The 24,042-nt window shown below is 50.9% G+C and overlaps 1 protein-coding gene across 3 annotated transcripts in view; it reads right to left on the bottom strand.

The window, feature by feature from the left end:
• The window catches only part of Loxhd1 (lipoxygenase homology PLAT domains 1), a 135,893-nt gene that overhangs the window by 30,042 nt on the left and 81,809 nt on the right, over nucleotides 1-24,042 (bottom strand). For 2 of the 3 annotated variants that reach the window (XM_071602632.1, XM_027935673.3), the window contains 10 exons: nucleotides 23,894-24,022; nucleotides 22,387-22,551; nucleotides 17,971-18,152; nucleotides 13,481-13,597; nucleotides 12,652-12,814; nucleotides 8,407-8,561; nucleotides 5,242-5,451; nucleotides 5,005-5,140; nucleotides 3,196-3,404; nucleotides 2,163-2,348 (listed from right to left, as the gene is read on the bottom strand). In XM_071602632.1, coding sequence (XP_071458733.1) covers nucleotides 2,163-2,348; nucleotides 3,196-3,404; nucleotides 5,005-5,140; nucleotides 5,242-5,451; nucleotides 8,407-8,561; nucleotides 12,652-12,814; nucleotides 13,481-13,597; nucleotides 17,971-18,152; nucleotides 22,387-22,551; nucleotides 23,894-24,022 — 1,652 coding nt within the window. The remainder of the gene's footprint in view (nucleotides 1-2,162; nucleotides 2,349-3,195; nucleotides 3,405-5,004; nucleotides 5,141-5,241; nucleotides 5,452-8,406; nucleotides 8,562-12,651; nucleotides 12,815-13,480; nucleotides 13,598-17,970; nucleotides 18,153-22,386; nucleotides 22,552-23,893; nucleotides 24,023-24,042) is intronic. The other variant, XM_027935672.3, reaches the window with a different exon arrangement.

Genomic DNA, 24,042 nt, shown 5'->3' with positions numbered 1-24,042 from the left:
ACCCAGAGCTCATTTGAATCCCAGATCTGCCACCTGCCAGCTGTTGACCCTGGGCAGATCCTGCCAGCTGCCAGCCCGTTTCCCTGTGGTGAGGCACAGACTAGAGAGGGCTATGGACAGTTCATATCCCGTGCCCAGCCCTGGGCCTGCCTTGGGGTTGGCTCCAGATCCAGGTGTCCCCACTTCCCTCCACAGCCGGCTTACACTGAGGTCGTGGGCAAGGGGTGCCCTTGGGAGTGACTTCTGAAGGATCTCGGCCTCAAGCCATTGGTGAACAGGACAATTGCCTATTTACAGAACTTTTGCTTTAGATCCGGATTTTGCTCTTTTGCCTCAGGTTTGCTCCAAAAAGGATGAAATCCCTGCAGCTGTCCCCACGGGGGGTGGGGAGAGCCCAGCCCTCCCCCAGGCCCTGCCCTGGCTCTTCCCGTGAGAGGCAGCCTGGTGGCAAGAGGCAACACCCAATCGGATGTTCTGGGGTGTCCCTGGGGCTGGGCTCGTCCTCCGTTCTCCCTCGAGAGGAGAATCCAGACTGACAGCAGGGTTAGATGCTCAGCAGAGGAGGCGGAAAGCCAGGCTGATGGCTCCTTTGAAAAGCCCTGGCCCTCTCCTTCCCCCATGGCTGCCTCCTCCTGCCTTCACCCCAATGGCAATACCCCATGCTGCTGCACCTGCTGGAGGCTTTTCTAGCAGCATCTAGAATCTTCCCCAGGACCCTGCAGGTTTAGCTCTATCACGTGCAGGCCCCACCCACAGGGCTCAGGGCCACTCTCAGGGGGAATGCCAGACAGCTCTCCTGCTTTGCCCAGAGCCCCCTATGCTGCCCACCAAGGGCACTCATGGTGGGCAGGAGGGGCTACTGTGGACACACATGGGAGCCTGATGCTTTCTTGCTCTTATCCAGACAGGCATAAAAAAATAGAATGATCAAAACAAGCGCGTTGGTGGCCCCATGGAGACCGGCCTCTGAGGGCTGGCCCTGTTGCCCCTGTGTTCTCTGCATCCACCTTCCTCTCCTTTACACAGATGTGTCCCTTTTTATGTAACTGGTGTGTTTCCAAAAAGAGACAGAAGCAGGGCTCCTGTAAATCCGGTCTGGTATCAAGTGTCCTGGGGAGAAGGCCAGTCCAAAGAGCCCTGTGGTTCTTTGTACAGTGACAGAGCTGTGTTCTTTTGTTCTGTGAATAGCAGGGGTATGGAGCTGGATTTTCCTGGACTACAGAGCTGGGAGGAGGCGTGGCTGCCCAGTGTGGGTGGGGCCCGCACAGGCGCACCCAGCTGGCAAGCGGGTCAGTGCGTTGGGCCCTGGCTGAGTGGCAGCTCACCCACACCGTCCAGCCGGCCACAGAAGGTGTCTGGGAAGCAGGGGGCTGGCTGTACCGTGGAACGTTCTGCTCCCTACTCTTCTGCAGAGGAGGCACAGGCACCCCTGCTCCTGCCTGTCAGGGATTTTAGAATCCAGGACTCAGACCCTTCTGCCATTTCCATGCCCAAGATTAGCAGGGCCTCTCAGCTCAGTCCTTACTTTTGGGGGATGGCCGAGCCAGCCATGAGTTTAGATTCAGTGACAGAGATAAGGGCTGGGGTCTCTGTTGATCCCATAGCTTATGAGACAGAGAGACACCACAGGGTCAGGCCATCAACTGACCGTGGGTCCTTGGGTTCCAGCCACCTATCCTGTGTCCTGCCTGGCCCTGGCCTGAGTTCATACAACTTGCCAAAAGTCATTTGGCCAGCTAGAACAAGGACAGGGATACGTAGCTTCCGCCTTCTCCCAGCCAAGGAGAGTCTCATTCCCTGTGCTGTGAGACCAGAGTATCTCAAGCGCCATCTTTCTCTGTGCCCAGGCTGGTGGTGCTGGTGGAGCACCCTGGGAGAACAGCAACCCTGCATGTCTGTGCTGAGCTGTTACCTTTGAGAGCTCTTCTACAGATTGTTCATGATCTTGTTTATAACCTAACACGAAACCAAGGCCCAGTAAGGCTAAGTGATTTGCCCAAGGTCACACAGCAGTGGACCAAAGAGAGCCCTCTCCTTGTTCCTAACACAGTGAGTCTAACCAGTATGCCAGGCTAGAGTGCCTCAGTGATGAGTCTCCTACCTCCCCACTTGATCTCCCCTGCTGGTCCCTACCTACAAGGCACATCACAGTGTCCCCACACCTTCACCCCGATGTTCACCACCATGGCATCCAGCAGGTCAAAAACACGAGAGGTGACCCCGTCGCCCCGGTCCTTGGCAAGCCAGCAGTTACAGCACAGTGTGTACTTGATGCCCTGGGTGGGCACTGCCAAGCACAGCTCTTCCACCAGCCAGCAGCTCTCGGGGGAGGCTCCATCATGGCCCAGCTAGGAAGAGACAGACCCGCCTGTGAGGATCTGGGTACAACCGGGAAGATAGTCCTTTCTGTTCAAAGTCCCCTTCCCTGTCCCGTGGCCCCACTCCCAACGTTTCCTTGCAGTGTGATGGGCACCCACTGGCCCAAGGCCCTCCCACAAATGAGATTTTACAGATCTCATTAAGGTCTCTAAACAGATGACTTTGAGTTAATCAAAGAATGACTCTGGCTCATCAGGTGAGCCCTTGAAAAGAGGATCTGAATGTTGGGGATAGAAGAAGTCCAGGGGGTCTGAAGCAGAAGGGAATGGTCTCCTATTGGTCTTGAACAAGGACACCACCATGTTTTGGAGAGAGCCACATGGTGGGGAATGGCAGGCAAACACTGGGAACTGAAGCCTTCCATCCTAACAACCCCAAGAAAATGGATTTGGTCACTAGGACTCCAAGCCTTAAAGATCACAGCTCTGGCTGCAACTTGCTGTCATTCCAGTGAGCCCTTCAGAAGTGGACCTGCTAATGCACATCCGGAATGTGTCTGGGAAGCAGGAGGGTGGCCACAAGAGACCATCCACTGATTAACTTGGTGAGAATTTGTTACATGGTGATTAAAAAAGAATTAACACACAGGGCATCTCCACTGGATGGGTAGAGAATGGGAACCAGAGAGGCAGGAGACTCACCCAAGGTCACCCAGCTCTTTGATGGAGGAGGCTGGGAGGTCTCCCCCTGCTTCCTGGTCTGAGGGGCTCCAGGTCATTGCTCTTCCTGACCCCCAACCCCCCACCCACCCCAGGTCTTAGTCATCTCCTTCCTTCTCTGCAGTGGTCACCATCACAGGGCCCCAAAGGCCAGCACCTCTATTTTCTTGATGGTGCCCACGTCCAAGCCTCCGACGTAGAACTCCTCTACTGAGCCACAGGCAAAGCCCCTCTTCCCCTGGGGGTAATCCAGCCAGATGCGGTTGCTGCGTTCATCCTCCTCTCCGATGAGTAAGATGAAGGCTCGGCTATCCGTGGCCGCGTCCTTGTGCTTCCCGGTGGTCACTGATACGTAGTAGGGAATGACTGCAAGAGATGGTGGCAGCCCAGCCTCACTACACAGGGCAGGACGCACTACACAGGCCTGGAGATGCAATGGCCGCTGGAGACCACTGCCCTTGGCTCCTTCAGAGCCCAGAACAAGAAAACTTCCCAGTGGAGGAGTTCCCGATGATGTCTACTCTCCAGGGAACGAGGGAGTTGGTAACTCCCAAAATGAGTACAAATGAGAGTGTCCTTGTCACTGGTTTGGAGTGTCAAGCTTAGGAGAGCCCTTTTGGCCAATTGTCTTGAACCCAGCACTACCAGGTAGGAAGGTCAGAACAATGGCCTCTGTCCACGTGCAGGAGTTACAGGGCAAAAGGGCTTCCACGGTCAGCAAAAATGAGGTCAGCAAAAGTGACTTCTTATAGAGAGGAATTTGGGGAAGAGTAACAGAAATGTATTGTATATACATATATCATGTGGTAGAGGAAAGTTCTAGAAGATATCCATTTCCAAGCCAAACTAGACTAATCAGCATACCAACTTGCTCAGTGGGCATGGCATAGATTTCTAGTTCCGCTCTCGCATCACTCCCCTTGAAGCTATTAGGGAGTTACAGGCCAGCAGGTGTTGTAGGGAAAACCTTCTTTAAAGGGTCTGAGTCTCCTTGGAATGTGGGTGGGATGGCTGCAGTTCCAAGAGCCATCTTAGAGTCATGGGCAAGCTTTAGGATGCAAGCCATTTGTAAGGTTGCCAGGGTGACCAGGTTGAGGGAACCTGTTGCCTGATGTCACTGGAGCTGCTGGATTAGTTCCAGATGGCCTACTTCCAAACTTTCATGAAAGGAAAAAAAAATCTGCATTCCTTTAAGCCACTATCTCCAGGGCACTGTCATTTGCAGTTACTGATTGATAGTTATTTGGAAATCCTTCTCCTGGACCATCTTCCTCAGTAGGTTGGGGGACACTGCCCTGGCACAGTGGGTTTAGAATATACAATCTGTGTCTCTGAAAAGTTTTCAAATTAGCCCTTTGTGGGATAACATGAGATGTTTTCTGTACCTGTGTTTCCCTGTTTTATCTCCACAAGGAGAGCCCTCAGGCCTTTCCACAGATCATGCTGCTTAGCTAAGGAGGAGCATTTTGTGGGGCGGGGGTCCTGTCGTTTACTCACAGGGTGAGAGGTACTGTGTAAATAGACAGCTCTCTTTGCCCAACCCCACAGACCCACCACGTGGTCTCCGGGAGGGGACACTATCACACTCTTTCACTTAAGGGATTGAAAGTAAAGTAGTGTATTTAAATGTTCAATAGACAAATCTAGAACCACCTTATCTCAAAAGTCTTGTTGGCAAGGTGAACTTGTCAGGGAATTATGATGCTGTTTTATGGAAGAAGAAAAATCTGAAGCTGAGAGACTGATTTGTCCAAAGCTGGGTTTATTGTCAGAACCAGAAAAGGAACTTACATCCCCAACCAACCAGCTTGGGACCTCTTTCCCTGTTCCTACCACACCTGACATAGTATTTTGTGTGCCTGAGTACATTGTCAACCAGCAGGGGATTCCCACTGCGGCTTCTGGCTTCTGTCTGGTTTCCCCAGGCCCTCTGGACTGAATCTGTGTTCTGAGAGTCTCATCTTACCTGGGCCGTCCTGAACATAGTCAGCCATGGGCCCCGTTACAGTGGCGATGTCCACATCCGCCATCTTGGAGCTCAGGGCAATCTCCCAGAAGTCAGCGGGACTGCTGCAGTTGCTACTGCGGTCCCCAGTGTACTCCTGTCCAGAAAAGCATCACCCAGGCCTGTTACAGCTCAACATCTTCTACTTCAAGAACCCTCCCCGGGTATAAAGATGGTGATGACCATCCCTCACTGTACCTTCTCGTAAAAGAGCCTCTCCAGCCGTCCATCCTCCTTCTTCAGGGACAGCCAGCGCCCGCACAGGAACAGGAACTCGTCCTCATTGGTGTCGTTCCAGATCTCCACCTTCTCCACATACCAGTCTGCACACCATTTGGTGTTATCATGGCGCAGCTTGATCTTGTAGATGACGCCCAGGTCAGCAGCCTCAATGATGAAAGTGTCGGCCTGGGGAGTCCATGGGGGGACTTGGTGGGGAGCACTCCACTTCATCCCACTCCAACCCCATCCTTTCAGGGCCTTCCACCCTCCTTCATTATTGGGCTGAACAGATCCTATCTGGGGAAACCTCCAGGTCCAAATCCCTGAGTGATTGATCTCCAAGTTCAAGGCTTTACTTCCATAATGGCCCCATTACAGTCCACTCATGTATGCAATTCCTTGGAGAAAACTGCCTCTGCCCAAATTTCTCTTGGGATAAACTCGTGGGTATTTGGAAGATGGACTCTGATGTGAGGGGGTGGCATCTAATGGCCATGACAGTGACAGATGAGTGATGCTTGGCCTAGACCTGTTAACTTGATACACTAGAAATTGAGTTCATTGGAGTAGAAATGGGCATACCCTGTGGCCCAGCACTTCCCCTTCATTGCATCTGTTTTAGAAGAAGACTTTCATATGTGCCTAAGAATGCTTATGCAGGACAAGTCTACAGTGGGAAACCGGAAGCCAGCTGAGGCTCCATTCTTGGGGAACAGCTAAACAACCCTGGCACAGCCTTGCCTGTGGAATGGATGTGTGTGGTGGTGTCAAAGAAGAGCCAACTCCTTCTACGTTTGAATATCCTGACACAGAAAGATTGCCAAGGCATCCCACTGAATGCCAAAGGCAAGTGCAGGAGTATTTATATAGCATGATGCCTTTTATGTAAAAAAGTGAAACCACAGAATGGCATTGTCCGTTTTCTATGGGAGCATGTCCATGTACTCAGAGAAAGCATTAGGAAAGGTGTGGAGACAGGAGAAAGCATGGAACTTTCTGGAAACTGAGCTCAGTGATTTGTCAGGAACATTCCAGGCAGGCCACTCAGGATAGGTCAGGAAGGTCTGCAAGTCATGTGAAGGATTCGGGTGAGATCTGGGATCTATGGGGACCCCTGAAGGACTAAAATGTGTGAGTGACTCTAACAGCTTTGGACAGGGTAATTGAGGGAAGCAGAAGAAGATGGATTGGCTGGTGGGGCCTGAGGCAGAGACACCAGGCCCATTCAGTAAGTGAGGCGAGAAGGGGAGGGGCTGAGTCGCCACGGAGCAGACTCAACTGACCCGAGGATATTTAGAGGGGAGAATCTCCCAGAACTGGTGATTGATTGGATGTAGGTGGGAAGGGGGTGCTGATAGAAAAAGGGTTTTAAGGGGTGACTCCTAGGTTCCCATGCAAGTGACTAGAGAAATGGAAGCTTTTAGATGCCCAGCAGTGAACTTCAGTTCCTATAAATAGTAACCGATCCAGAGGAAGCTCCAGCTCTCCTGATGGAGCATCAAAACCAGCAGATGGGAGGAGAAAGTGATGAGGTACTTCACAGGTTTTAATTCGGTTGACGGTCACAGTGACTCAATGTCAACTCTATTTTATGTGGAGGAATCTGAGGCATGGAGTTGCTAAGTAACTTGCTTAAGATCACTCAGCTAATAAGTATTAGAACCAGGATCTGAATTCAGGTGATCAGACCCCAGCGTCTGGCACTGCTTCATCCCTGACCCCAAGGACATCACATGAATCCATTTGACCTCTTTGGCATTCTATTTTTTTCCCCAAAAAATGGACTGGGGAGGATAGGCTTCCTCCTAGCCACTGTACATGAACAGTGAACAAGTACATCTCTAGTGGTGTGTGTGTGTGACTTTAATGACCTTCTGTGATGCAGAATGTGTTCACCTCACTCTGTCTCTCAGGGCAAGATCTACTTAACACTCACATTACATTCCCACTTTAGAAGCAGTAAACTGAAGTAAAGGTAAATGGCTTACTTCTAGATTAAGGAGCCCTGGGGTCTGACTCCTGGAGACCTGTTACCATCTTGGAGCTCCTCCCATGAGACCCTGGTCCTGGGGTCACCAGCCACTGCAGACCCACTTAGGTGACACCCACTTTTCTTGCCCCAGGTCTAATTTCCTCCATTCAGTAGCAAGTGGTTTAACACTAAGCGTCATGCCTGGCTGAATGTCAGGCTTAAGGACACCTTTGATAAAGACCCACAGGTTGGCGTGTGAAATCCCCCCACAAAACCAACGAGCAAGACCACAGCTTGGATCAGGAGCCAATTCCCCAGATATGATCTCCTGGCCTCTGGGGGTTTGGGGAAGTTTTAGTTGAATGGAGAGGAGAAGAGGCTGTGGGTCCAGTGAAGGGGTCCAGGCAGGGCACAGGGAGAGACCTGAGCTGGTAGCAACAGGAAGTCTGGCAATGCCCACCCCTTAAGGTCCCTCTGGACAGACTTCTTCCTTTTTGTAAAATCACAGTATGTTCAAGCTGGAAGGACCATCGATACTGCCTGGTCATGTGTCTTTTTAAGCCTTTTAATAGTCACAGAACCCTTTTCTTGACAGAGGGCTTGCTTGGCGCCTCAATAAACAGGCCAGGTCAAAGAGGTTCTACCTGGGTGGTGGGGGGCCTGTCTGCTTCCCCCATTTTGTCCATGGTTCCCGAGCGCCGTGTACCGCCCAGGGCTCTGCATGATGGAGTTGAGACAATTCAAATTTGACCCCTTACTTTACAGATAAGGAAACTGAGGTCAGAGGAGGTGAATCACATATGGAGTTGAAGGCAGACCAGGGCTCCAGACCCCCAGGCCAAGCCTCCGTCCACACAGCCTGCGCCACCCTCCAACCCTCACCTCCACGGGCATGAGACCCTTCCATGAAGCCAACAACCTAGAGTTCGAGCCCCACCTTCTGCCTCACCTGACATCATCTGTGGGACCCTGGGCAGGCACACCTGCTGGGAGAGGGGGATGGGCTGCCCTGTAGGGGAAGGGCAAGGGCAAGGGCAAAAGCCCAGATGAGGGTTCCCAACATCTCACAGAATTCCCAAACATCCCTAGGGACCAAGGAGAGCCAGCACCCAGATAGCTGCCCCGGGGAAGAGAAGGGAAGTGGGGTGAACTCAGCACGCCCCACATACCGTTCCTTTCTCAAATTTGTTGGTGCGGTTCTCAGACTTGCCCAGGTACCGCTCTCCGGTGTCCCCCAGGTCTCCGTAGATGGTGATGTAGACCTTGGCATCCGTCCCCGCCCCGGGAACGTTCCCTGTGAAGATCTGCACCGAGTACAGCACGACTGGGCAGGGAGTCGGACAGATGGAAAAGACCAAGGGAGAAGGATGACATTGCTTTAGGACTGGGAGCCGGACTTGCAGGCGGATTGAGGTGCGGTGCAGGCTTCAAGGAGTCAGGCCTTCCTCTTGTTCAGTTATGCATGTTCGGCTACCACCCCTGCTGATCTGCACCCAGGGGCTCTCAGAGAACCAGAGCATGGGGACTTCTCCAAGTGCACCTCAAACCAGCCACCTACACAGTGTCCGGGGGAAAGACCCCAGATGCCACCTGAAGTGTGTCTACATTGTGGTCACTAAATCTTCCTGCTGGGACACACCGACAATCACATGACATTCCATCCGACTGGTGTCAACGCCAGATCCTTCTAACTGGATTATGGGAAAATTACAATATACTTTTAAAAATTATTGCCGGTCAGTGTCCACTTTCTTATTTTTATGTATTCTTCAACCCACTGTGTCCCCTTGACTTCCCCCAGGGCTTCAGACAAACTCCTCTTCTCCAAATCCCAGGGACTGCTGCCCCTCCTTTGTCCCCCAGGGACCCTGGGAAGTGCCTGATACATACTGGGGTGATGAGTACAGAAAGTTTAAGGAAAATGGAAGCTTGTTTTGCCTTCTGCTGTGGCCTCTTGGAAGAAGAATTAAATTAAACAGTCCTTTGCCGATCTCTGACCCAGTGGGAAGAGGCAAGCCTCCCAAACCTTTATCTATCTATTTATTTATTTTAGTTGTAGATGGACACCATACCACCTTTATTTTATTTATTTATTTTTATGTGGTGTTGGGGCTCAAACCCAGTGCCTCACACCTGATAGGCAAGTACTCTACCACTGACCCACAACCCAGCCCCCACAAAACTCCTTTACGAATGCTAGGAATGCTTCTCCCCTGTCCATACTCCTCTGTCCACGGAGATCTTGAGTTTCAGGTCAAGGATGAAGCAATTTTGCTGGATTCTCCCCAAGGGAGATGAAGGCTAGAGGCTAATTTCCCTTGTCCTTGAAAGTAGGGACCCCCCATGTGCACCTAGAAACCCAGTAGGGAGATGGCTGCCAGATTCCTATAGGGACTTGAAGCTTAGAGAAGGCCTCAAGGCAGAAGAAAGGGTTTCTTGACAAAGCCAGGGTTCATGCAGTGGTGTTTATGACCCAGAGAAATGACACCTGAGTGTTGGCAGAGAGCCAATAGCAACAGTGGCACAGTGTGTGGTACAGGACACAGAGAAGAGTGGCACCTACCCTGGATTAAGGGCCAAGGATCTCCTGTGAGCCTCAGGATTCCTACAAGGCCCTTGGAAAGGGGTCCCTCTCCTTGCAGGACCCAAGCAGGGCTTTCTCTCCAGCCCTTGGAAGCGGGCTCACAACCACCTCGAATCCAATGTGGGTAAGTGAGAGGCTACGGTTGCTCATGGCCGTGGGCACTGGCACAGGCACACCCCCGACATGGTTCCTGGTGTTCCCTTGGGTTCTGCAGCACACACTCTTCTTCTTCTGGTGTGCCTTTTGGAGTAGCATCATGGGTCCTTGTCGCCTTTGCACCCCATGGACCCCAAGCCCTCCCAGTTCCACCCACCTCTCTCAGCTCATCTTGCACAGCCTGGCAGTGTCTTCCTTGAGCTCCTGAGTCTGTATCTCCAGTTGCCTCCCATGCTTCAAACCCTTGCTCTGTTACCTAGTGGTCATCTCCACCTCGACTAGAACCCAGCATCAAACTCACACATCCAAATGAGCGGCAGCTGTACCCCACCTCCATTTCATACCTCCCACCCACTGTCTCTCTCTCCACAGCACCCCCAGCGCCCTGCTTTCCAAAGCCTGTTGGTGCATTTTGAGACCTATGGTTACAGGTGTGTCTCCCAATGTGAGGGCAACTGGAGATGCATCACGCTTGCCCCTACCCCACCATATTCAGTGCACGGTCCAGCCAGCATTCCTGATGCATTAGTAAATGAAACCTCTTGTTGCTTCAAAGAGCCAACATCATCCAAGTCTACCAAGGTAATACTGACATGAAGTGACATTAGGAGTCTTGTCACTGTTGAGACACAACAGTTGACTGTCCTCCCCTCTCACTTCCTCTCCTCCACTTCCTGGCTGCCTTCAGGCCTGCCTGTTCCACACATGGAATCATCGTGGTGGGTGGGTGGGCCTGTGAGGACACGTTTCTAGAAGCCTTCTTCCCAGAGTGCTGATGTGTCCCCAGGGACTGTGACTAAATGGCCTTCCTACTCCCCCTACTCCACCCCCACTGCTTTTTCCAGTCCTTTGGGAATTAGGAAAACAGATCCAGCTTCTGGGTGCTGAGCAATGCCGTGTGCAGGATCCAGCTATTTCTGGATCCTCCTCCCTCTCCATCCCACCCAGGCCACAGCTCATCAGTGGAAAGATGTTTCCTTAGAAACATCACCAAGCGCCGAGTGGGTTTTGTGGCAAGTGATTCATACAGAACAGCCCAAGTATGCTGCTGGGACAGCTGTCCAGGGCATCCTCTGGGGTCCAAGAAGAAAAGAAAACTATTGCCCTGATTCAATAGCAAAGAAAATTTAGGGAAAGAAATATGGGCAGGGAGAGTCACGGTAATGGGGCAACACTGGTTTTTATTTCTAAGTGGAGTGGCAGTTGAGATTGAAGGAATGAAGGAGCTATAACTGTTTTTCTTCCTGTAATAGAAAAGGAAAAATATATTTGACTTTTGATTGTCTCACCAGCTTGGTGGGCAGAAAGATCTGTTCCCCTGTCTTTATATGGGAATTTTGGATTTTATTGGAGTCTTGAGTTTTACTCCAGTTTTTCTAAGAAGGCAACAACACAATGTTGAGCTGGATTTCTAAAGTTTTAGAGCTTCTGGGGTCCATGTAGACCACCATGCTGGAGAGGCCCAGAGGAGTTTTTTGTATGTTATCAGTGGCATAAAGTCTGGCTCTTACAAGTGAAGTTGATTTTTGAAATAGCTAAAGCTTATTCACGAATGACTGGTGAATAACGTGGGAATTGACATGGACCACGCCTTCACTGGTCGAAACAGAGGTGTGGCTCTGCCTCTGTGGTACAGGAAGAATATATGTGCATGTGCACGCACACATGATGTAGAAAAAGAGGAGAAAACTGAAGAGTAAGCCTTGAGGAATACCACCTCAGCGGACTATTTAGAGAGGTAGGAAGAGAATCAGAATGTGACTGTGTCACCCAAAGTAAAGGAGGAAGCCCAAGAATTGAGTGGTCAGGGTGGTGCAGATCCTGCAGGGAAAATGACATTCATGAAGAAGGGAGAAAGGGCTGCGCATGGTGGCTCACGCCTGTAATCCCAGCAGCTCCAGAGGATCAAGAGTTCAAAGTCAGCCTCTGCAACTTAGGAAGTTCCTAAGCAACTCAGCTAGACCCCTTCTCTAAATAAATTATTTTAAAAGGGCTGGGGATTCTGGAAAGAAAAGAGAGAAAGGGGCTGGCTCATACAGAAAACAAATCTGGGACCTTGGACACTCTGTCCCTGCACCCAACCATGGAGAGCTAATACACAAGAGTTTCAGTTACAGATCAGCTAGGGCTTTTCTGCCTGCCTGCCTTTCTTCCTTCTTCTTTTTTTTCTTTTCTTTTCTTTTTGGTGGTGCTCGGAATCCAACTCAAGACCTTGCATGCGAGGCAGGTGCTCTACATTGAACTACATCCCGAGTTTCAAGATGCTTCTTAAGTCATATTTAATTGGAGCAGCTGGATCTAGCATGAGCAGAGAGGACCAATCCACCCAGATTGGTAGGCAAATATATGGAGTAGAGAGAAAGCGAGGACCAGGATAATTCAGGCACAGGAAAACGCCTATTTGGATTTATTACCATAATATTGGACCAGGAAGAGATTTGAATACACACTTTGGAGTGAAATAGGAAAAACTTTGAAGTCTACTGCTGCAATTTATTAGCTGCTGGGCAGCTTGTGTGACTTCTGTGAGCCTCAGTTACCCTCTCTACAGCATGGAGATACAATAGACCCTCCTCCTGCAGGAGAAGGCTCAGCCTGGAAAGGGCAGGTACTCTGCAACAGAGGGCCAGGCCCTGGCGCTGCCTCTGGCGATGGGGGTGACCCCTACACTTACTGTCCAGGGGCTCTTCCACTTCCTTGTAGACTTGCCTCAAAGACCCGTCTTTCATGTATTTCTCAGTGAAGATGTCGTAGGGGACCAGTTCTCGAATGGTCTTCTTGTCATCCTCAGAGGTGGCAAGCCATCGATCACATGGGAAAGTCAAGGTCTCTGTACCCTGGGGTGAGGAGGAGGGAGAAATTAGCCCCTGGTGTGGGAACTACCGATTCCAGAGACTCATGTTAATGTTAACTGGACCAAGGACAAGTGACATGGAGCCTCAAAAATGCAAAAACCACAAGGCGCCTTCTTGCCCCGTTCCGCAGATCTAGTCCTGCCTGAAGACTTTCACAACCACGTCAGTGATTGGCTCTTGAAGGCTGGGGTTCCCAGGGTCACTTAAACATAGATATCTGAACCCCAAAGCGAACATTTAGATTCAGGGAGTAAGGGAAGGAGTTCCACACTTTCAAGTCACTCCCAAATCATTCATAGCCACTATGGCAGAGAGATGTCTCCTAACTTGAGAATTTTGTGGATGCAGAATGGTTTCCTTCTGTGAACTGACTTTGAGTAGCAGATGGACATTCTGGTCATTCACTAGTACTTTGGCCTTGGGCATGGGGAGCAGCGACGTGGCTGCCCAGACTCTCCTCCTTGGCCACTAAACCAGGTTCCAGAAGATTCTGCCTTGGCCCTGAACTAGTCTGAGTGAATTGGGTGAATTTTTCTGAGGAGATTTTATTTCAATTGAATAAGGCTGAAGTAGCCATCAAGGGAATCTGCTTTGTCTCTTCTGGAACAGGACAAGAGAAGGAGCAGAGCAGACCAGGCAAAAACTCACGTCTTTGTCTGGGAGGAGCCTGCGGATGTCCACGTGGGAGCAGTGCCACCCCGGATTTATGCCTGTGTTATCGTGGCCGATCCGGATTTTTTCAATGATTTCTCCCACGTCTTCCAACTTTGAAAAGGATAAAAGGCAGAGGTTAGCAGAAAAGCCTCAGTGACACTCTGCCTCCCTAGGGCAGCCACCCCTAGGTCCCTTTGAACTTTTAGAGGTCACTTTCTCCAATACTTCTCCACGGGCCAGCCAGTCCAACGCCCTCCTCTGCACATTCCATGTTCATACTTAACTTCCCCACCCCCCACTTAAAGTCACTGATCTCCAGCTCCCAGCTCAGTCCACTTCTCAGGAGGTGGCTCACTCTTCAAGGTGGAGCCCCGCCCTCTGTCTTCCTCTTGCTTGCTGTTGGAGCAGCCCATTCCCCACTGGAGAACTGAATTGGGTATCCGAAGAGGAGCTGTGGTTCTGCCCTTGCCATCTTGCCAGGCTGACCTTGTTCGAGCCCTCAGGCCACTAAGAGGCCCTCCTCTCCTGCCATGCCTTTTCTGCACTCCCACAAACTCCAGTCCTGCAAACTTGACATTCCCTTGCCACAGAACTTTTGCATGTGCTTTGCCAGTGTCCCATTTCTTTTCTGTGCTTAATTCTATACCTGTCCAATCTTATCACTCAGGTCTTAGCTCAAGGATCACTTCCTCTCACCTCCTCAGGAAAATCCCTTGAACTTCCCAAGAAAGTCAATTCTCTTCATGACGGGCGCCCAGCTTGGTGTGGCTCCCCCTCTGGGTACTTCTGACAGCCAGAAGTTTGTGTATTGCCTTCTGTCTCCTCCACCACTGCATTGTACCTATTCTTTCTTCTACCACTGAAAGCCACAGTGCAGGCACCTGTGTTCATCATTGTATCCCCAAAGCCAAGAACAGTGCCTGTGACCTGGGCATTCAACCAGCGGACCAGCGGAGGTGGAGAGGATGAAAGAGTAAGTGTTTTGTTCCCTTCCCTACAAGGTGGGTATGATGACGTCAGCCCTCATAACACTTTACAATGGTGTGCCCGGGCAAGCCCTGAACTGGGGGAAGCCGATCTCTCTCTCCTGCCTGAAGCCTACAGGCATGGGGTGCCAGGGAGCAGCTCCTTCAGAACTGACAGGTCCCTGACCCCTCAGAGCCTCTTTAAGGAAGTGGTGGAGTGGCCAGACACAGGGCAAGGCCATGCACTTGTCCACGGTGCTCTCTCTGCCAGGCTGCCTACCCAACCAGCCTGACTCAAGCACCCCCGCGAGACTCTTGGACCTCTCTGGGTTCCATATATCATGTTCTCCTCTAAAGTGATGCTGTATGTACCGATCCACACCCTGCCTGTCCATAAGAGGATCGGGACAAGTTGAGGAAGGGCAAAGAGAAAAGAAGGGCAGGGTCAGCCGGCAGTGTCACCCGGATGTCCTGGCTGATGGTCCCCAGAATGCCTACATAAGGTTGGGGGCTGAGGTGGGGTGTCTGCAGATGTGAGTTGCCTGTCGGTCCCTCTGCAGAAGTGGCTGCCAGCTTGCTCCACCAAGCTCTCAGGGGCCACAAAGAGGTGGCAGAGTCAGTTCTGGCATGAATGGAGAGCTCTTGATGAGACAACAGTGTCTGAATGATCGACTGAGTCATTCATCCAATGCAAAGCCTCCAGAACTTCAGCCAGAAGTGACCTCTGCATGAGCTGGGGCTGCCTCCAACCCTGGCCTCCCCACCCGGCCGCAATGGCAGGGGCATTGGCACTCATGCTCCCCAGTTCTTACCCTGGCTCTGCCCCTTGGACCTGTGTGACCTTAGGCAAGCCACTTGGCCTCCGGGCCTTAACGTCCTTGTCTATGAAATGGGGAGAACACAACTTGCTCAGCTGGTGCAGGAGCATGGGGGAACCCCTTAAGGTCACTTCCAGGTCTAAGGTTACGGACATGATCACGGCTCTCTGGCTCTAAGTGCCTGGCAGAACCCCACATTGCTGCACATTCTGTGGGTGGACAAGGATGCTGCAGCTGCCCTGTGGCACCTCCCCCCCCCCGCCACTGCCACCACCCCTCTGCATCAGAGGAGTAAAAATCAGTGGCCATGATGGCCATCTGGAGACCCCGAGGCTCCTGAGTCTCTAAACAAAGATCAGTGTTTTCACTGCCATGGAAATTGTAAACGAGGCCTTACTCTTCCCCATCTAGACATGCGCAGAAGCTGCGAGAGGACTCCCTGGTCCTCAGGATCTCCATCTGAGGACCCAGCTGCTCAGTAGGACCAGGAAGTAAAGGGTCACTGACTCTCCCTCTGGCCACAGGCCTCTTTCCTCCTTCCCCATCCCACTGCCTTGAGGTGTGAGATGTGTGGGCCTCTGGCTGCAATGATACCTCTGAGACCTGAATCTACCAGCTACTCAGTTGGATACACCAGGAGCTGACTCTACAGTTATCCCTCAAATGCCAGGAGGCCTTTAGGGGACTGTTGGTCCCAGATGGTGGGCCTCAGAGGATGTCAGCATCAGAAGGGACCTGGGATTCTCCTGGGAGGTGAAAGAAATAAGCAGAAGGTTCTGGAGTACAGAGCCCTGCTCTGCTGTTTTAGGATAACTTGAGCAAGTCTCTAAGCCTTCCTGTGCTGTTTCCTCATCTGTGAAATGGGATGATTATACTGCCACCCTCCTGGACATGTCATGAGGAGCTTGCAGGAAGGGCTCGAGGACTCTGAGCTCTTCTTGTTCTTTTCCCAGATAACCCTGTGTCCTTGTGTGGGGAGAAGTGGTGGCTGGCTCATGGGCTAGTGGCTGAGTGAGAGTCAGTGCTGGCCATCCCGGGCTCTCCTCTCACCTGGAGATCCACTGGACAACAGAAAGGAAGAGAGGGGTGTGGGCAGGAGGAGGGGCAGGGGCTAGAGACAAAGCCTTTTTGTGTGTTCTCAAGGTCTCAAACTCCCTGAGACCCAAATAGATTTGAAAAGAAAAAAAAATAGCAACAAATTACTGGCAAATTATAGCTGCTTGTTAGTGGGGACTTCATTGATGAAAGTCCCCAGAAGTCCTGCTGAGGTGTAACCACAGCCTCAGCCACTGACGGCATTGGGCTCAGATGACTCACGCCATGACATCTTGGGTGGTGAGATGTGAGTTTTATGTGGATAAATGAATCAGCCTTGAATTTTTCTTGCTAAAAGACTCAACAAAGGTGGTAGACCTTCCCACGAGTGCCTGAATGGTCCCTAAGAAGGTCTCCTGGGACAGCCACTGACTGATCAATAATGAGGAAGAGTTGGGGGCTTTGTTTCCCATAACCAACAAAGAAGGGGTGTCTCCACAGGTCCCTGCTACTTGGAGAGTTGAGGCCCCTGAGGTTCCTGGCCCTTCTCATCCCTGCTGTTTCCCTAAGTCACATCATGCTCCTCCAGGCCCTCTGGCTAAAACTCAATCTGCAAGCTTTACTTATTTCCTCCTCTGGGGTGCTGGTCATTCTGTTCCCCGCACAAGGAATACTATTCCTCCTTGTCCCTGCATGTGTCCACTTTCATGCCCAGCCAAAACCAGCTCTTCCAAGAGCCCTTTCCTTCCCTAGATACCTATGGGCTCCAGCTCCGCCCACTTGCTAGACCTGGCCGAGGCTCAGGGTGCTATTCCAGAGCCAGTCCTTCCAGATTCAGGCCTGCGTCCACTGTATCCTAGTGGCGTGGCTTTCTGTAAGCCTCTGAGCACCCTATGCCTTGGTTTCCCCCTCTTTGCCCAGGGATCGGTCCAGCAGGGTTGAGAGTTCCTTGAGGTCCGTGCCCTCTGACCCACAGGGTCAATTATGGTGACAATCACCAGACCCAGAAGCTTTGTGTGGAGTTCTGGGGTCCTCACCCACACTGCAGGACTCTTGAAGGCAGGGGCGGGGCTTCTCCTGCTCTCGTGTCTCCCACCTGCTGGGTACACTGCAGGGATCCTGGGTCAGAGTAGGCACTGAATGGAGGGGTGTGGGACTCCAGGGGGCTGGGACCTACACCCATACCAAACTTCAGGGAAAACCCTACTGCCCAGACTTGACAGGGAGCTGGGGAACACACGGATGTTCTTCTCTATTGGATTGCTTGGTCGTGGCTTGCAAGCTAAGCAGGAGACCTGTTCCCACGTGATCACTGGTGGTGAGATTCACATGCCAACCCCCAGATCCCCCAGACCACCCTGCCCAGAAGCTTTGCTCCAACTATAGACCTGGGTTTTGTGGTGGACTCACGGGAGACAACCTGTTGGCATGGTTTCTCTCATTTTCCCATGTCCTAGCCATTCGTTGCCTCTGGTCCTGACCCCAGTCCTGGAAGGCCAGAGCCAGCTTCACTGTCCTCTTGGTTGGTGGGAGGTTCTGAAGCCCAGAGAGACTGGATGAGCTGCCCAGCTCCCATGATAAAGAGCATGTCCTGCCCTCAACGCAGGCTTCTCTCCCTGTCTCTCTGACCCGCCACCTCTGCAGGCAGCTTGCTGAGCCCAGGTACCTCCACGATGAAGCGGGAGGCAGACTTCCTCTCAAAGAACAGCTTCTGCTCCCTCTTGTTGGTGCACAGAAACTTCTGCCGCGTGCACACAGCATCGCAGCCGTAGATGACGATGAAGATGTTGGCATCTGTCCCAGCAGCAAAGACATCGCTGGTGTAGAGGGTGATCTCGTAAGGGACAACTGAGGGGGGTGGCAAGAGGGGACGAGAGAATGGAAGACAAAGGCAGGTGAGGTCAAGTTCTTCACCAGCCCAGACCCTTTCACTGGGGAGCTGCTGCTCCTGGACCTGACTTTCACATGGTTGCCTAGCAACCACAGGGTGGTCCTGTTCATGTCTTGCAATCACAGAAATCCCTTGATCCCTCAGACCAGATCAGGGTCGCTGAGCCTCAGGCATCACAAGACCAGTACAACGGACTGACGGAAGGCCCAAGTTATGGAATTTGACAAGCCCAAGCTTGAATCTGACTTAACTATCCGTGTGACCTGAGCAAGTTAGTTATGAACCTTAGTTTCTGTTTTCTGTAAAGTCCCCTCAACATGGTGCTCAGCTGGACATTCTGTAATTAGGAGCATTAGATTTCAGGGGACTCTCCACTCAGATCTCCTGGCTTCAGTGGTGAGAATCCTCTCTCCTTTCTCCCCAGCTCTAACCCCCAGCCTCACTTGCTTCAAGTTGGCCTGCCCTCCCCAACCTGTACACCTGGACCCTCATTCAGGTACCTTCACTTTACAGAAGTGTCCTGTAGAGGAGGGACAGGAGGAGATGAGGGTGACCAGGTTTCCTCAGTTCCGGGACTACCATCTGTCTTTAAAAGAGATCTGTCCAACCAGGGCTGTTAACAAGCAGCTACCTCATAAGCATCCACCAGCAGGAAGGACCAGCAAGTCTGCAGTGTGAGCTGAGGACCTGTTGATTCAGGAGCCTTGGGGAGCTTGTTAAAAATACAGATTCCCAAACTCCTCCTCAGACTGTCTGTGAGGTAGGTCTAACACACACTCTCCACTAAAGTTTGAAAACAGTAGTTTAAAAATCATGTATTGTAACTACACATTGGGGTTCATGGGCAGCTTGTGAAGTGGGTTTAGCAAGCTGCCCACCCAGTTCTTTACAAACTTTATAGAATTGGGGCTGGGGTTGTAGCTCAGTGGAAGAGTACTTGAAGCCTAGCATGTGTGAGGCACTAGGTTCGATTCTCAGCATCACATACAAATAAATAAAATAAAGTTCCATCAACAACTAAAAAATATTTTTTAAAAACTATAAGGAATCGAATCGAATGGAATAGAAAATCTCACTGTATGTCCCACAGAGGGAGGGTAAATTTTTTGTGACACTTTCATTTGCTGCATATGTATATGAATGTGTGTGGTTACTGTAGGCCTCAGTAAAATAAGGAGAGAGAGAGAGAGAGAGAGAGAGAGAGAGAGAGAGAGAGAGAGAGAGAGAGAGAGAGAGAGAGAGATATCACACAAGAGAGAAATCCCAGTGGAAAATGCTCAAGAGAACAGGCAGTTCTGGCTTCTCCAGACAAGGAATTTGCTCTTCATTTATTTTCAGGGTGCTTTGATGCAACCCTGTGATCGTGACACTTGTAACTGTCATTCATGGAGGACTTGCTATGTGCCAGATTCTATATTAAGCACCCTAAAGTCCTCATCTCTTTTCATCCTCACGATGACCTGATGGAGTCGGTATTGTTTTACCCATTTTATAACATGAGGAAATCAAGGCTCAGAGAAATCACTTGCCTGAGATGAACATGGTAGTATTCAAACTTGAACCCAGACTTGTCTGACCTCCGAGCCTGTACAGTCTACCACCAGGGGTGAAATGGAAGAACGTACTGCCTCCTACAGTACGCTACAGGGAGAGCATGCCATGGAGGCCCATGAAGATGACATAGAGCTCTACAGTGGCCCAAGAGGGCCCCATTTATGGGTTGCTGAGAAATAGAGGCCTTAACCCTGCCAGGCCCTCAAGCCACAGGGAGGCTCATTTCTGCAGTCCTCTGAGGATTCAGGTTGCTCCCTGGCCTGAAGCCTGGGAGGCCTGAGAGAAAAGCTGGTGATGGAGTTTGGGCTGTCCTGAGACCAGCGGGCAGCAGCAGAAGCCCTGGACGTTTCTGAGTAGGAACAGCCCACCCTGAGCCCTCATGGCTCCAGGCCTGGGCCCACATTTGGTTTCTGGTTTTTAGTTCTGCCTCTGCCATGGGGTAGCTGTGTGTCCTTGGGCCTTGGTTTCTTCACCTATAAAACGAGGAGGTTTAACTAGATCTGTGGTTCAGTTTGTTTCATGAACCACAAATACATTTATTAAGAACGTCCAGGAAAAACCTTGATGTGTGAAAATTGAGGAAGAGCTCAAGATGGCCTGGGGAGGGTCCCCTCTCAGACTTTCTCCTCCCCAAACTCACTGCCCTGGGACACCTTCCTCACTTGTCATGACCCTCAGACATATGTGGAAACCAAAAGTCCCTCCTGGCTCTGGCATGGCATGGTTCTGCCTTTGTAGTTCCAGACTGGGGCCCGCCTCCCCTGGGAACTGCATGTCCAGAGCCTCCGCTGCCCCTTTCTGATTCTCTGGCCTCTGGGACGGGTCCTCGGTTACCCCACTAGGAGCACTTCATTTATTTTCAGGGTGCCTTGATGCTGGCTTCACAGGGGATCACATAACCTTGACTACTGTCACACCTAGCTTCCAACATGCTTTCCAGTATCCTGCCTGGGACTGCTGACACTGTTTTCTGTCAATCCTGGACCAAGCTCCCTGGTTCCCTGGAGCCCTTGGCTTTGGACCCAGAGGCCTTCTCTGGAAGTAGGTCCTGAGCAGTCAACTCCCCCTCCCTATTCCCACCCTGAGAGTTTCACATTCACGCCACATCCAGCTCTTCATTCTGGCTTTCCTGAACAATTTCCTTTTGTGGTCTTTTTTCTTTTCTCCCCTTCCTTCCTTTCTCTCCCCACCTTTTTGCTTTTTTTTTTTTTTCTTTTGGAAAAAGTGAGTCCAAGACAAGGGGCAAATGGGTTGCTTTTACCATCAGGCTAGAACTGAATACAGTCAGCTCCCCATTTCTGCAGATTCAACCAACCATGATTAAAAAAAAAAAAGTTGTGTCTGTTCTGAACATGTACACACATTTTTCCTTATTGTTATGCCCTAATCAACACAGAATTCCAACTATTTACATAGCATTTACATTGTATGAGGCACAAGAACTCATCTAGAGATAATTTAAATTATACAGGAGGCTGTGCATAGAGTATATGTGAATGTTATGCTGTTTAATACAGGAGACTCGAGCATCTGCAGATTTCAGTGTCTGTGGGGGGTCCTGGAATCAATTCCCCAGACTGTCAAGGAACAACTGTATATTCAAAGTCAGGCCACATAAACTCTTACACTTTTGGTGGGACACAGAGGAAGTCCTGTCCTAGGGCACAGAGGGGATGGGTATATCTGCTCTTGAGGGTCCCAACCAGTCCTGCTGCCAGCCCTGTGTGTGTGTGTGTGTGTGTGTGTCAGTTCAGAGTCTACTCTGTGCTGCAGGCAGCTCCTAGGAGCAAGGACTGGATCTAGGGTTTGCTTTGTGCATGCCTGCCTAGGGACTTCACTGGAGGGGGAAATGTCACTTTGCTTCGGGCTTTGGATCAGAAAATATTTCAGTGGAATTGCTTTAGGGGGAAAAGTACATCACAGATTCATGCTGTTTGTTATTTGGGGAAAATATTTTGGTAGAGTTCATTATTTAGCTAGGAAAAAAAGTTGTACATATGCTCTGGGTTTGGTTCAGATTTTACCAAATTCAGACAGATTATTTATAGTTTTGTTGACTTCAGTTTGATTCCCAGGTCCTAAAATGCACTTACACATATATAAACATTTAATGCCTATAATCAGCTGACAACAGTAGAGGGGAAATGTCAAAATGTCACAAGCTACTCCAATAAAAGGAATCACATTGACTTCCTTTTTGAGTTCTCCCGCCTCCTCCTAACCCTCATGTAGCGGGGATTTCTTTGGCATGTAGATGCCTGGAAGAAGGATTGGTGGTGGCTTGGTCACCATTCCCCACAGTTAGACCAGTCTTTTTGATACTAGAACCACCCTACATTATTATCTCTGTTTAACAAATGAAGAAACTGAGGCCTGCAGAGATCAGGCTCTCTGTTCTGTCACAGCTAGTTTGCGATGACTTTGGAATAAGTCCTGTGTTTTCTTTCCCTGAGGTTATGCCCACAGCTCCATGGCTGCTTCCTCTGCCCTCCCCACCCCAAGCTCAGAAAATTTGGGGAAGGAATGAGAGAGCCAAATCTCCAAAGTGGAGTGGACCCTGGAGGAGGACGGGGGTGAAGTCGGGTGGCAGGTACTGGGATTCTGAGGGGGACAGGCCTTGCCGTGTGTGGTGCTCACATGGTGTGTACAGTCTTGTCTGAAGCTCTGCGTGGAAAAGGTCTCTGACAATGGTCCCATCATCTTCATCCTTGGCCAGCCAGCGGCCACAGGGAAACGTCATGCACTTTCCAAGAGATGGGGCGTCCACTTCTACCCAGTCTACAAACCAGCCTGGGGCCTTGCCTGGAGAGAGAGGAGACCCAGAAACCATCAGGGACTTGTGCAGAGATGGTTTCCTGTGGGTTCCTGCAGGGACTCCAAACATCCTCCCTGACTGGCTGGCGGACACCCAGAGCTCCACCATTCCTGCGTCATTCCTTCTGCTGACAGCACTGCTGAGATGATTCCTGTTAATATGTGCACACTGCTGGGGCTGGATCACACCCCGGGCTGCTGCCAGCAAAATTAGCAACAGTGAAGGAGCACAGGGAGGTAACAGGAGGTCAGAGACATTCTGAGGGGAGGAAAGTGGATGCAGTCCAGGGTGGAAGGAGCTCCAAACAGGGAGCCCAGGGATGCTGCAGGGAGCCTGAGCCTACAGAGGCGATCATGCCACTCAATGGCAGGATGACACTCACAGCTCCCTGGCTCAGTTTGTGATGCAGGAGGAGGAGGGAAATGAGTGGAGGAATGATGCTCCTCCCTGAGTGCTCCAGCTTCCAGAAAGCAATGGAAACGCGGCAGAGAGCCCTGTTCCTACAGTCTTGACAGTCATGGGTTCTAGGACCAGGATCCCTTCCTTAAGCTTACAAGGGTGGTTTTGGCACTAAGAAAAAGGGTCCACCCAGTGACTTGGGAGGCAGAGGCAGGAGGATTGCGAGTTCAAAGCCAGCCTCAGCAATTTAGTGAGGCAGTAAGCAACTCAGTGAGACCCTGTCTCTAAATAAAATACAAAATAGGGCTGGGGATGTGGCTCAGTGGTCAAGTGCCCCTGAGTTCAATCCCTGGTACCTAAAAAAAAAAAAAAAATTTAAAAAAAGAGTCCAACTTTACTCAGAGAGAGCAAACACAGGTACATCCTCTACCTATCTGCATTGTCTGTGGGTTCCAGACAAAGGGCTGGCTAGATAGTGGTTATAAAGTGGGAACCCCAGGTCATCAGGCTCTATAACACCCAAGGACTTGGGAGATGTGCATATTCTCAGGCATCTTCCCAGACCTGTTGAATCTAGTCTGGTGGGAGAGAACCCTGTGCTTCAAAACCCCTGCCCTACCCCCACGTGATTCTGATGCACACTCAAATCAGAGAGCCAGAGTTAGGTCAGGGAGTTTTGAATCTAGCCTCATATTAACTTTACTGAGGTTGGGGAATGGGTAAAGGCTTTAAAAATTTCCAGTTTCCAGGTCCCAACCCAAACCAATTAGACCAGAATCAGTGTTCAGCCTGGGTTCCAATGGACTAGAGGGTTGGAGAAGCTGTGTTATTATGGAAGGAAGATGGTGTCCAAATCTCCAAGCATTTTCTCAGATGCCCACAGGTTCTCAACATAGTGCTCATGGAGAGAACAGGGGAGGGAAGCCAGACCTGTGTTGTCATGGCCAATCCTGACTTTCCACAGGTCTCCCAGATCCAGCGTCTCTACTGTGAAGATTTCAATGCTGTCTCTCTCAAACTTGTCGCTGTTGGTCTTGGAGGATTTCAGGAGGGTTGTTCCTGCCAACCAAATGACCCCA

Source organism: Marmota flaviventris, chromosome 16 (genome assembly GCF_047511675.1).
Source record: "Marmota flaviventris isolate mMarFla1 chromosome 16, mMarFla1.hap1, whole genome shotgun sequence".
In the NCBI taxonomy this organism is placed as follows: domain Eukaryota; kingdom Metazoa; phylum Chordata; class Mammalia; order Rodentia; family Sciuridae; genus Marmota; species Marmota flaviventris.
Note: the sequence above shows the minus strand (reverse complement) of the source record. Positions and strands in the feature narration are given on the sequence as shown.